Below are 14,382 nucleotides of genomic sequence, written 5' to 3' on the forward strand. Positions count from 1 at the left end.
CTAGTGCTGGTCGGTACCTTTTTGAACCAGATATAATAGGCTGTGCACATGTGCAGTGGGGTCCATTTATTCACTGTGCCATGCTCCCAGTTGCATCCTGAGTGCAGCAAGTGCTGTAATTAATCACGCACACCACGCTCAGGAGACAGATGTGAACATGGCCACAGTGGTGTAATGGACCCAACTGCGCATGCATGCAGCCTATTATATCCGGTTCAAACTTCAAAGGTTCAAAAGTCGGGCCCTAGAACAAGACCAAATATGGAAAAACTGAGGATTGTGAATTGTGGGTGGAGGGAACAGAGGACACAGTCCTAATCCAGATAGCATTGTGCACACATGTATGTAGTTTATATTCTGATGATTTTTCAGCTCAGGTATCCTTTAACATAGGGGACCATATGCAATTCACTTTTTCTTCTGAGTTTTCTCCTAAGTGACTATTTTCATATTCTCTTTAAAATAACTTTTAAGCATTTTACAATTGAAAAAACACAAAAGTTGGTAAAAACAAAAGTACTATTAAAATTATTTTGAGCATGCTTTTGCTTGCTGGTGGTTTAAAAATAATTTTATGACATGGTGTGAAAATATTACCTAGTAGAAAACTCAGGTGAAAAAGTGAATTGCATATGGGTCAGGATCTCTTTATACATCCGCTTATGTACTGCGGAATCACAGCGTTTTTTTTTTTTTACATTTAAACGATATCCGAGTTGAAAATTAAGATTGTTCTTTTACTTACCTGGGGCCTCTTCCAGCCTCCGTAGTCTTGTAGTTTGCTTGCTGACCTCCTGGTCCTCATTCTTGATCCGCTGTGTGGCCCGGTAAAATATGAAACATAGCTAAGTTGCGCACTACTGCCCATGTGCTGGCCTGGTAGTACGCCTTCTTGATCACTCTCCCCCGACTGGGAGTATTCTGCGCTTGTACATAATGCCGAACGGGAGTGCGATGGGCCACTGCATGCGCAGTAGTTTACAGGGCCGCACAGCGGATCAAAGATGAGGACCAGGAGGATTAGGGAACTACAAGACTTCAGGACCTGGATTCTGGAAGAAGCCACAGGTAAGTAAAGAGCGTCACGTGAATAATCTTTATTTTCAACTGGAGGAATCTTAGGATACACACATTGGGCTTGATTCACTAAAGCGGGATAACTGCTATCACAGCAGTTATCACGCGATGTGTCAAGCGCGGCGCCTTGCGCGCGTAAAATATTACTCCGCGTGATAAACAAATGTTTTATGACGAGCGGGTTTCATGCACGTGATCGTGTGCAAACGTTTGTTTATCACGCGGATTAATCTTTCACACGTGCAAAGTGCCGCATGCAGCAAATCATGTGATAACTGCTGTGATAGCAGTTATCACGCTTTAATGAATCAAGCCCATAGATTTACAATTTTCATTCTACAGCAAGCCCCTGCTTTCCCACATTTCAGTAGTTTCCAACTTTCCATTCATTCTACAGCAGTCCACTGCAGTGCTTTCTCCCCATGATTTCAGTTCTTCTGGAAAAATCCAATGAAAAACGTACGTGGGAAATCAGTGCCCTGCTGTACAATGGATGGAAATTGCAAGAACTAAAATGTGGAAAAGCAGGGACCTGCTGTAGAATGGAAATAGAAACTGAAATAAAATGTGGGACAGTGGAAAAGGCATAGCCGGTGTCGTAGCAGCTTGTGCTGCTCCATACGGACATTTCGCAGATCGGTCATCATGTTTTCTACAGAGCATGACCCTTTACAAGCTGCATCATCCCTCATCCACAAATCACTGCGCATGCCTTAATTTTTGCTGCTCCATAGTACTTTTAACACCCCTGTGTCCCTCAGCCCAGCGACATCACAGCCTCCTTGCCACCACTAGGCCCTGATTTCTGTAGACTGTCTCCGCCAGCAATCTATAAACATGAAAATATATTAAAATCTAGTAATGGGTAGTTAGCTGGCAGGGACAGGACGGCGGTGGGCGGATTCTACAATGTTGCTGGCTGGTGGAGGGAGGCAGAACTGTTGAAAATACTATGGAGCAGCACTACATGACGCATGCACAGTAATTTGTTGGGAGATGACGGAGCTTAAGTACGTGATGACAAATAAGTGAAGCATGCCAAGCAGCATGGGGCAGCAAAACCTGTTATTAAACCAGCTGCTGCTGCAGAATGAATTCTGTAATATTTTTTCATACAGTACTTAAACTAGAGCCGAAAGACTTAAATAAGCATATGTTGTGGGTAGGGTGGTATAAGCAAATACCATGCCTTCCGTTCCCCTCATCACCCGCCGTTCTCCTGGCATGCAGTAATTGATGTGCTTTTTGGCCGACCTGGGCAACTCGCATAACCTAGAACCTGAACATACTGTTCCGGGCCGAATTATGTCACTACACAGGACCACGGTCATTCCCCTTGCTCCTGCGTGCGCACTCCACAGCAGTGAGAAGTACATGTGACAGTGAGAAGTACACGCAGAAGCATGGGGAGCGAGCATGCTCCTGTATGGTGACATAATTCAGTGTGGACACAGTGGAAAAGAAAGGACATATGTGCATACGCAGCGCAGTATGTCCAGGTCTAGTTTTGCGAGTCGCCCATGTTAGCGGCCAGCCAAAAGAACATCAATTACTGCATGAGAACTCAGAACGGCGAGTGACGGAGGGGAATGGAAATCAGTATTTACTTACCCTACCCACAACATACAACATATGCCTGTCTGCCTATTGAACCTTCGGCTCCGGTATCTAATTCGATTTAAAGAGACACTGAAGTGAGAATAAATCTCGCTTCACTGCTTATATTCAGCAGGGGCACGTGTGCCCATGCTAAAACGCCGATATCCCGCGGCTAAACGGGGGTCCCTTACCCCCAAACCCACCACTGCAAAATCTATGACCAACTTGGTCGTAGATTTTGCTGCTGTTGAGGCAGGGCTAACGGCTGCAGCCCTGCCTCTCAGCGCCGTCTATCAGCGGCGCATCGCCGCCTCTCCTCCGCCCCTCTCAGCGAAGGAAGACTGAGAGGGACGGGGGAGAGGCGAAGATACGCGCTGACAGACGCGCATGAAGCAGGGCTGCAGCGGTTAGCCCTGCCTCTATGCGGAAGTGATCCCTGCTGCACGGAGGGGATTTGGGAGGTAAGGGACCCCCGTTTAACCGCGGGATAGCGGCGGTTTAGCAGGGGCACACATGCCCCTGCTGAATATAAGCACTGAAGCGAGATTTATTCTCGCTTTAGTGTCTCTTTAAATAAACTTTAGTCAATGGACAGTGGTGACGAGGGAACACTTATTATATTATTACCTTATGTGTGTAACTTATGTTTTGCAGCAGCCAGTTCTGGTGATCTCTCTCTGCTGCTGCCCGCCTAGCTGCTTCATACACAGACAGACAATCAACTCACTCTGACTATCTATGCACTGTAAGCGCCGTCACCTGACCTCTAGCTACAGTGCTACACACACACACACACTGTTTCCGCTCCCAGCCCCAGGCCAGTCCCACTCCCATCAGCCCCAGCGGCACGGCTACGGAAACAGCCAATCAGGAGGAGGGGGGGGATCACTGGGGGTGAGAGAGGCTCAGCTCAGCCGGGCAAGAAATGGTGCCACCCGGTGGCCGCCGTTACTATGGCGACCACACACGCTGGGCAGCGTGTAGAGGACTGTTTGGGCACTCAGGAGGATCGCCGGGGAAGCGAGGCAGCAAGTGGGGGCGGAGCCGAGAAGAGTCGCCGAGTGGGGGCGGAGCCGAATCGCCGACATTACCATGGCGACCACACAGACGCTGGGAGCTGGGGCAGAGCGAGAAGAGCAGCGGGGATGACTGTCACTGGCCGCCGCCCGCCGATGGTGACAGACAGCTGACTGAGCACGTGGAGGTGGAGAGAGAGTCGAGGAGCCGACGTTGCTATGGCGACCTGCCCGCTGCGACCACAAACACTGACGGCAGGGGGGAGAAACCAGGACCTGGAACAGAAAGAGTGGTCAGCCGGTCAGGTGAATCAATCAATGGGCAAGCAACTTAGCTGTAGCTGTGGGCGCCGGCAGCCGCACATACACGCAGACAGTGCCGGCGCCGCTCTCCTCCTGCGATTAATTGGTTACTGGGAATGATGCGCCCCCCCCAGGTGAGTGACAAAGGGCGCCCATAGCAACTGCCCCATGTGCATCCCTGTAGATACGCCCCTGGTGGGGATGCAGGGAGGGGGGCAGATAGACACGTCATGGGAAACAGGAAGTTGAAAGTAAAGGTGAGATAGACACCTGCACTACTGTGCATTTACTCTGCAAGGGGACACAGGAGGGCTGCCCATGAACAGGGAGGGAAGAATGATGCCAGCCCCCCTCCCCTCATTACGCATCGGCACGGCTAGTGCCTTGATAATTTTTTTTCTCCTCTCTGCCCAGGGGTATCTTCCTCCACACCAGAAGTGGCACCCTCCTCCTATTTACTGGCATCTTGTCCCCACCCAGATTGGCACCCTCCTCCTACTCACTGGCACCCTCCTACCCACCCAGAGTGGCACCCTCCTCCTCCCCACTGGCATCCTCCTCTCCACTTAGTGGTGCCCTCCTCCTACCCACTGGCACCCTCCTACTCACCCAGAGTGGCACCCTCCTCCCCACCCACTGGCACCCTCCTCCTACCTACTGGCACCTTCCTCCCCACCCAGTGGCACCCTCCTCCCCACCCACTGACACCTTCCTCCCCACCCACTGACACCTTCCTCCCCCCAGTGGCACCCTCCTACCTACCCACTGGCACTCTCCTACCCACTGACACTTTCCTACCCATTGACAGCCTCCTCCCCACACACTGGCACCCTCCTCCTACCCATTGGTACCCTCCTCCTACCCACTGGCACCTTTATCCCCACCCAGTGACACCCTCATTCCCACCTAGTGTCACCCTCTCCCACCCAGTGTCACCCTCTCCCACCCACTGGAACCCCCTGCACCCTCCTCCTGACCACTGTCAACCTCTTGAAAAAGCAAAGTTGTTTCTTAAGGCGGAACAGAGGGCTTGGCTTAAGTGTCCCTCTTTCTCATCTGCAAACGTTGGGAGGTATGAAAGGAAATAAATATGTCAGCCTCTATATTTCTTGCACTTCAGGCATGCTTAAATAGCTGAGACCACAAGAGCTATAGAAAACCACTCTGCCACTTGGCCCTCCCTTTTGTACTGGACATAACAAGATTTTTGGACCTGGTCTCTAACGTTAAAATTAGGAAAATAGAGAAAACTACAAAATATGTTAAAACAGCACAGTAAGGCTGGTTTCACAGTGGGACGTTTAAGTCCCACGTTACAGCAGCCAGTAACGCAGCCTAACTCACAGCACTGTAAAATCAATTGTGCTGTTTACAGTGCCCACTTTGCGTTACATAGTAACGCAGCATGTTTAAACAAAGTGCTGCATGCTGTACGTTATACTGGGCTAAGCAGCGTTAGATTGCTTAAACATGCTCAGTAATGTTGGAGGAGGAGGTCTCCCCTCCTCCTCTGCGGCCAGCCACATGGCTAATTAATATTTACTGCACTGCAGAGACTCGTGGTAGGACTGTAGTGTTGTCCGGAATCATGAACGAATCGTTCATTTGATCCGGATCTTTTTTGTGAGTCGAATCATCCGGATCATCACAATGAAAGATTCGGTTCACAGTGGATGTCTGTCTGGAAGAAATAGGAACATACAGAATGTACAGTGCAGGGAAAGTCCTGTCCTGCTAGTCATTTCACCCAGTCTGCTTCCCTAGTAAAATGATTCAGGTGATTCGGTTCAAAGATCCGGATCTTTTCAATGATCCGATTCAAATGATCCGAATCCTTAAAAAGATGCAGACTTCCTATCACTAACCTGGAGTGGCTGCTTTGAGAGCTGCATAACGCAGCTCAATCTGACGTCCAACTTCAACACCACCATACGTTGCATTAGGGGCACGTTATGCGACCATAACGTCCCCTAAAACGCAACGTCTTGGTGGGAAAGTAGCCTTAATACAAATAAAATGGTCTTGTTTGCATTTGCAGAGGTTCTCTATTCCTTTTCTAGAAATATGGCCTACAAATGTATGGGGACAAACGAACACCTCACTCATTTGCAGTACTTGCTGAACATTTATTTAAAATACACAGGGATAAACTGAATGCTGCAATGAGATTTCATGATAAATGGGACCCAAGGTTGTATTTTAGAGATTCTTCAGGAAGTCTAGAGCTAGTTCCCAGAATTTTCTCAACACAGAAGGGTGTGTGCATCAGGCATTAAGTGAAACCTGATATTTCTAGCCTAGCAAGGTTGGCCTAATTGGCTTAATCAAGAAACATAGCTCATGTAAAATTGCATTTGCTTTCGCTTGCCAGAATATGCAGGGTTATACAACTAATTACACCCTAAAATTTTACCCTGCGGGGATTAGTTCATGCTGCATTAGCACATATCCAGGGGCGCCGCATGGAGGACCCAAGGCTCCCATGAAACGGAGAGCAGCACGAACAGAGCTCCAAGCCCTCTCACTGCTCAGAGACCCTGTAGCTGCACCCGGGGGGGGGGCTGAGAAGTGTAGGCGACCCCCCCCCCAGCATGGCCAGTGCCTGAAAGACCCACCCGCACCCGCCTCCCAAGGGATAGGTACCTACCTTATTGCGCATTGCGTCCAGGAGTGTCATTCACAATCTGCCAAATGAGCATGACCTGGGAGCACTACAAAAAAGGGGAACAAAGCAGGGGCCACTTCAAGCTGGTTACAGCTCAGGGGTGGCTCCCCTGCATCGCACCCCCGGTGGCTCCCCCGCATCGCACCCTCGGGGGGAAGGACAGGCGCAAACAGCTCCTCCTGAGGGGACCATCCACCACCCAGCTCCAAAGAAAAGAAATGAAACATTTCAACACAGAAGGGTGTGTGCATCAGGCACCAAGTGAAACCTGCTATTTCTAGACTAGCAAGTTTGGCCAAATTGGCTTAATCAAGAGTTCCCAGAATGTAACCTGATTAGTATTATTTAGTATTTATATAGCGCCGACATCTTCCGCAGTGAGGTACAGAGTATACTGTCTTGTCACTAACTGTCCCTCACAGGGGCTCACAATCTAATCCCTACTATAGTCTTATGTTTATGTATGTATTGTGTAGTGTATGTATTGTAGTCTAGGGCCAATTTGGGGGGAAGCCAATTAACTTATCTGTATGTTTTTGGGATGTGGGAGGAAAGCAGAGTACCCGGAGGAAACCCACACAGACAAAGTGAGAACATACAAACTCCTTGCAGAGGTTGACCTGGCTGGGATTCGAACCAGGCACCCAGCGCTGCAAGACGAGAGCGTTCACCACTACACCATCGTGTTGCTGTGCTGCTGATGCACTCAGTAATATGCTAGACATGTTATATTAGTCACATATATATTGTGTTGGACTCTCTGTCTTATTGTTAAAATATAACTTGCATAAGGCAAAACCTGATAGGTATTTAGCGTACTGATGCTTTCTTATAACAATCACAGAATGCACACTGTTTTGTTTATAAACTATAACACACTCATAGAAGATTATACTCTTAGATCAAGGAGAGATACCATATTAAACAAAATTTATCTAACGATACAGTAATCGTTTTGGCATCAGCAGTAACTTTAAAAAATATGTTGTTTTTATTTTCTTAGTACAATACAAGGCTCTCCCTAAACTGCTGCCACAATCCTAAAGAAAATGGATGTCACATCATCTCACACCTAATATTTCTATTAGTTGCCAGCCTTAGCATCACTGGATGATAATTCAATATTTTGGGTGTGAAAGATCCAGGCAGGTTAGGGTTGGATGAAATCACTGCCAGAGTTTCAGGGAAGAGTACCAGGTTATGTTACATTTATGAAAAGGTTGAGAAAGAGGTAAGGGCTAGGCATCATTTGAAGGGTGAAGGTTAGGGTTACACACAGGTCAAAGGTAAGGGTAAGAGATAGTTATTAGGCAAGGGATTCATTCCTAGGTATTAAGTAACAATTAACAGCTTTATTTTTGTGATTGAAGGAAATGTTACAGCAAAGGTGGCCACTAATGATACAATTTGCTGAACGATCGATTTTGAATGATTCTTCGTATGCACGATCTTAAATGACCGTTTGGGGCCACTAATTCGGATCAATTTCATTAAGCTGATCAAATTAATTAGGAGATTTTTGTCCATTGGTGTCCACAAACAATCATTTATGATTATTCACACGAAAAATCGTTCGTAATCGATCGTTCAGCAAATTGTATTATAGTGGCCACCTTAATGAAGATGGTTAAGGGGGGTTTAGGGGTTCTTCAGGGAATAAACAATCTGTATCATTGACTGTGAGCTTCAATTTAGGTGGACTTTTGCTGCAACAAAAAAAGAATAATGTGGTTTAACCTCCTATAAAAAAAAATAGTAATGCCATCCATTGTTTATTACTATGAAAACAACTCACCAGCTAATAAAAATAGCAAATGGACTCCAGTTATTTTCCCCCTAGCATATATGAATACAGTGGCTCTCTTAATAAGCATAGCAAATGCAGCCCAGCAGAAGAAGTTCTTTTATTCATTGAGTAATTTAAAACCCAACAAACACAATGAATTTCAGATTTTTCTTGCTTCAGTTTACATGATAACTTACAGAAATATGAAGCCGTGGCAGCCAGAGATATGCTGAAACCAGGAGACTGGAGCATTTCTGCAGAAATGTTAATGTTTTTTCCCTGTCGCCCGACATTATCAGGAACACAGAGGATGCAAACCAGTCATGACCAGAATAGCTTCCTTGCAAATACCCTGGGTGCAAGAGCAGTCAAGGAAGTTACAGACAGAACTAGGAGGTTTTTTTTAGCAGCATTTGTTATATGGACTGTACAACAGCTGAGACTACAGCACACTTGCAGAAAATAATAAAGTAAAATATTGTGCTTAATTGTGCTTAAAGGGACACTTAAGTCAGGAAAAAAAAATCAGTTTTACTTTCCTGGGGCTTCTACCAGCCCCCTGCAGCCGTCCCATGCCCTCGCAGTCACTCATGGAGCCTCTTATTCCCCTCCGCCAGCTAGTTTCCTTTTCGCTGACAGGCCCGACAGGGAGTTGGAGGGCTTTCTGCATCTGCGCAGGCCTGGCCACGCATATGCTTCTTCATGTTCCCATCCTCAATAGCGCCCTGCACAGGCGCAGGATGCTATTGCGGACAGGAACGGGAAGAAAATACACGCGGCCAGGCCTGTCGGGCCTGTCAGTGAGAACAAAACTAGCTTGCAGTGGGGGCCCGGAGGCTCCGTGAGTGACTGCGAGGGCATGGGATGGCTGCAGTGGGCTGGTAAAAGCCCAAGGTGAGTAAAACTGATTCTTTGTTCCTGGCTTAAGTGTCCCTTTAAGACACACGCACACACACACACACACGATCATGCACTTCATGGGTATATACATTTTTACCTTTTGCAAATTATCTCACAATTAAATTCTTTTACTACCCAGTTAGCTGCTTTTATTTTAGACAACCCGTTATTCTATCAGCCAAGGACATAGGTAACTAAGAAGAAGCTAAAATGGGTGCAACTGGTAATTTGGGTCTGGTAATCTCGCTACAGGCTGCAATGCAATTAACAGCAAATTCAGCAGTCATGAGGCACATAAATAGACAGCATTTCACATAAATAGACAGATGCCCCCTTAATATGGTAGACACCTCTCACCTGGCAGCAGTTCCCCAAAATACACTCAATCTGACCGCAGTGGTTCCCCAAAAATAGGTAGCCCCAGGTCTATAGGTGTCCACAGAATAGGTGGCCAGCAGCATAGATGTCCCCAGAATAGGTGGCCAGCGGTATAGATGTCCCCAGAACAGGTAGCCATGGGTAGAGATGTCCACAGAACAGGTAGCCAGGGGTATATGTCCCCAGTATATGTAGCAAGGGGTATATGTGCCCACTATATTTAGTCAGGGGTATATGTGCCCAGTATATGTAGCCAGGGGTATATGTGCCCAGTATATGTGACCAGGGGTATATATGCCCAGTATATGTAGCCAGGGGTATAATATGTGCCCAGTATATATAGTCAGGGGTATATGTGCCCAGTATATGTAGTCAGGGTTATATGTGCCCAGTATATGTAGCCGGGGTATATGTGCCCAGTATATGTAGCCAGGGGTATATGTGCCCAGTATATGTAGTTAGGGGGTATATGTGCCCAGTATATGTAGTCAGGGGGTATATGTGCCCAGTATATATGTAGCCAGGGGTATATGTGTCCAGTATATGTAGCCAGGGGTATATGTGCCCAGTATATGTAGTCAGGGGGTATATGTGCCCAGTATATGTAGTCAGGGGGTATATGTGCCCAGTATATGTAGTCAGGGGGTATATTTGCCCAGTATATGTAGTCAGGGGGTATATGTGCCCAGTATATATGTAGCCAGGGGTATATGTGCCCAGTATATGTAGCCAGGAGTATATGTGCCCAGTATATGTAGTCAGGGGGTATATGTGCCCAGTATATGTAGTCAGGGGTATATGTCCCCAGAATAAGTAGTCAGGTGTGTCCCCCAGCAGGGGAGCAGCACAGAGAAGAGGGAGAGCTGTGAGCAGCGGTGAGGAAGGGGGGGCATCTCTCCCCCCCTTCCCTCACCTTAGGGGGCTCTCCCTCCCTCGCTGTCCCCTCCAGAAGTAATGTCCGGGTGGCTGGCAGCGGCGTGCGGAACTTACCTGCGTCTCGTCACAGTGCGGAATGGATTTGCCGCTACGCTGGTCTGGTCCAGACCAGAGCAGCGGCTGCGGCACCCGAACTTCTGGCGCTGGAGCGAGGCGGAGGTAAGTCCCGCCCGCCGCTGCCAGCCACCCGAACATTACTTCTGAAGGGGAGAGCGAGCGAGGGAGAGCCCTCTATGGTGAGGGAAGGGGGGGGGGGGAGACGTCCACCCTTCCCCACTGTGCCCATAGCTCTCCCTCTTCTCTGCGCTGGTCCCCTCCCAAAAAAAAAAAAAAAAACCACAGCAGCTCAGTTTGGCGCCCTTGGGGACCTAGCGCCCGGGGGCACGTGTCCTACACCGACCCCCCCTTGCTCCGCGACTGCCCCTGGCCTATGGTATAAGCAGACTCCGGCTATTGGCAGAGCAATGGGGTAGCGGTAATAGGAGCCTGGGCGTTAATTAAAGCACTGGGTTATCGTATAGGTGGCAGCTAATGTCGGGCTTCAGGCACTCGGTTACAGTGTAGCATTTAGTTATCGTGTTTTTAGGGTTTATGTAGATACTGGCGGTTTGTGCTGGGTATATATAGGGGGGAGGTTAGTGTTAGTTGTAGATACGGGAGTGTTGGTGTTTGAATTACTAACGGGGATAGTAGAATATCAGAATAATTATAGATATTCTACTATCGCCATTACCTTATGCTCATTTTACCAGGTGCCCCTATTAAATATACACAGTAACTGACTGATACTGCTTCCCCTGATACCTGGTAGAAGCAAATCTCTACTTTCAGAGCCAGGGACCTAGCTGTGCTTATTAGCTAGGGAGTAGTTTGCTTCAGCTGCTTCTGCTGGCCATAGTGTTGTAAAGAAAGTTGCTTTGTGTATGGCTTCTCCATTAAAAGGAATGGGAAGCTGTACATAAAGCAGCTTATGTCTAACAAACTGCACCCTCCAGCTGCTGGAGGAAGCTGCTAGCGTATACACAAATTTATGTGTAGTTAAATGATACATGAGGCAGCTAAAAAAGTCTGACTTACCTGGGCTCCTTTCAGTCCTACGTAGTCTCTGAGTCCCTTGGCGCAGCTGTGCAGTCAGCCATAGTCAGCTGTTCACTCTGTAATGGTCCATGACCCAGCCGGGTCGGCTTCTTCTGCGCATGCGGGAGTGTTTGCACAGCCCGCTCGCACCCTCATTGTCGGGAGCGTTCCGACGCGCAGAACGCTCCCGACAATGGGTGCCTGACCACCAGCCTCATGTATCCTTTAAGCTGAGGGTCCAGCATTTGAATATCAAGGGACTATTATAGGTAGCCTGAGGGGATAATTCTATTGGTAATTTACGTAATGGTCTATGAAATGTTGATAATTTTGAGTTAATGCAATTTTTTTCTGCTAATGGTATGAACATTCATGCAGCTTGGAATAGGACCAATTAAAATTGTCCCCTTCTACATCTGACTAGGAGAGATGAACAATCAGTGGAAATAATTTATCCTTGAATACAAATTTCATGTAAATATTGTGCAACTTCAACTTGGACCAATGAAAAATGACAGGAAGTTTTTTTTGATTGATCTAAATTTGCATTTACATCATGATTGATTCTCAAGGTTTTCTTTATTCTTTTCAAAAGCTCTCCCTGGCAAGGGCCTATACAAATATGCAAGCATGACCATGTGCATGCACACTATGGATGTAATGTAGCACTGCCATTCTAGGAGTTATTTGAAAGAATAAAGGGAAACTTGAGAATGCCTGACAAGGAGACACACTAATGCAAAGGTCAGAAAGATGTGCATTTTACTTTTCAATTTTTTTTTTTTTTTTAGCAAATGAATCCATATAAAAGGATACTCAGCGATGAGTCACAAGCTACTTGCTGCTGCTGAAGAAAGTTCTGACAATGCAAGAATACATGTGCGAGGTCTTGTTCACTGTTGCTTGGCAAAAGCTGTAAATGGCAACCGTATCTGCAAAAGACAAAAAAAAATCGTATCAACACAATAGAGCTTTATCGAGGATATCATCATACAAAACCTATTATTTCAATTTCAGTGGTGGCAATGCAAACAGTTTTTGCCTTAAATTGGTAATAAAAAATATTTGTACTCCATTATGAAAAGGTATTTATTGCAGCCATTCTGAATCTAAAAGCAGGGTTGGGATTGCAATTATAAAATTAATGTGAACCCAGAATACTACATATTTATTCCTTGTTTGAGAGCAATTTGTAAAACTATGAATTCAAGGTGGGTGAATATTTCAAACAAAATCCAGAATCTCTCTGAACTCATTGTTGTCTGAATTTGTCACAACTGCAAAATGCTAGGTGCATTTGTACTCACATGACTGCAACCGTAGTGCAAACCCCAAACCCCAAAAAGCCCAATTGGTGGTGAAAAAAACAAGATATAGATCGTTTCATTGTGATAAGTAGTGATTAAGCTATTGGCAAATGAAACAGATGAGCACTGAAAGGTGAAAATCGCTCTTGTCCATTAGGGTAAAAACCCCTCTGGCGTGAAGTGGTTAAAGTCTAAAAGATAACCTTTTTGTGACATGTTGATAGCCTAAGGAAGGGTTAGAAGTACAGTCAAGTGTTATTGCTGTTTGGGTCCACAGTAGAGATGGGCCGAACCTCCGATTTTAGGTTCGCAAACCCCGTTCGCGAACCTTCGCGGAAGGTTCAGTTCGCGGAAAAGTTTGCGAACCGCAATAGACTTCAATGGGGATGCGAACTTTGAAAAATAGAAAAAATTATGCTGGCCACAAAAGTGATGGAAAAGATGTTTCAAGGGGTCTAACACCTGGAGGGGGGCATGGCGGAGTGTGACGCAAAGCAGCGTTTTAAGGGCAGAAATCACATTGAATGCTAAATTGCAGGCCTAAAGTGCTTTCAAACATCTTGCATGTGTATACATCAATTAGGGAGTGTAATTAGAGTTCTGCTTCACACTGACACACCAAACTCACTGTGTAACGCACCGCAAACAGCTGTTTGCGTAGTGACGGCCGTGCTGGACTCGTGTGCACCGTGGCGAGAGTGTAGGCCATGGTGGTTTTCAAGCCCATATCGCCGGTCGCCGGGCTAAAGGTAGTTATATGCAGTGATGTGGGTTCACTCAACATAACAGGTAGTTAGATGCAGTGAGGTGGGTTCACTGAACAGTAAAGGTACTTAGATGCAGTGAGGTGGGTTCACTCAACACAACAGGTAGTTAGATGCAGTGAGGTGGGTTCACTGAACAGTAAAGGTAGTTAGATGCAGTGAGGTGGGTTCACTGAACAGTAAAGGTACTTAGATGCAGTGAGCTGGGTTCACTGAACACAACAGGTAGTTAGATGCAGTGAGGTGGGTTCACTGAACAGTAAAGGTAGTTAGATGCAGTGAGGTGGGCTCACAGAACAGTAAAGGTAGTTAGATGCAGTGAGCTGGGTTCACTGAACACAACAGGTAGTTAGGTGCAGTAAGGTGGGTTCACTGAACAGTAAAGGTAGTTATATGCAGTGAGGTGGGTTCACTGAACACAACAGCTAGGTATATGCAGTGAGGTGGGTTCACTGAACACAACAGGTAGTTAGATGCAGTGAGCTGGGTTCACTCAACACAAAGCTAGGTATATGCAGTGATGAGGTGGGTTAAGTAAACACAACAGGTACTGGGTATATGCAGTACTGGGTAG

The 14,382-nt window shown here is 46.8% G+C and overlaps 1 protein-coding gene across 7 annotated transcripts in view; it reads right to left on the bottom strand.

Moving 5' to 3' along the window:
• TBC1D32 (TBC1 domain family member 32) overlaps positions 1 to 14,382 on the bottom strand; it is a 478,427-nt gene that overhangs the window by 57,600 nt on the left and 406,445 nt on the right. For all 7 annotated transcript variants that reach the window (XM_068231378.1, XM_068231377.1, XM_068231379.1 and 4 more), the window contains 2 exons: positions 12,554 to 12,669; positions 8,644 to 8,798 (listed from right to left, as the gene is read on the bottom strand). In XM_068231378.1, coding sequence (XP_068087479.1) covers positions 8,644 to 8,798; positions 12,554 to 12,669 — 271 coding nt within the window. The remainder of the gene's footprint in view (positions 1 to 8,643; positions 8,799 to 12,553; positions 12,670 to 14,382) is intronic.

The sequence above is a fragment of the Hyperolius riggenbachi genome, chromosome 4 (assembly GCF_040937935.1).
Source record: "Hyperolius riggenbachi isolate aHypRig1 chromosome 4, aHypRig1.pri, whole genome shotgun sequence".
Classification (NCBI taxonomy): domain Eukaryota; kingdom Metazoa; phylum Chordata; class Amphibia; order Anura; family Hyperoliidae; genus Hyperolius; species Hyperolius riggenbachi.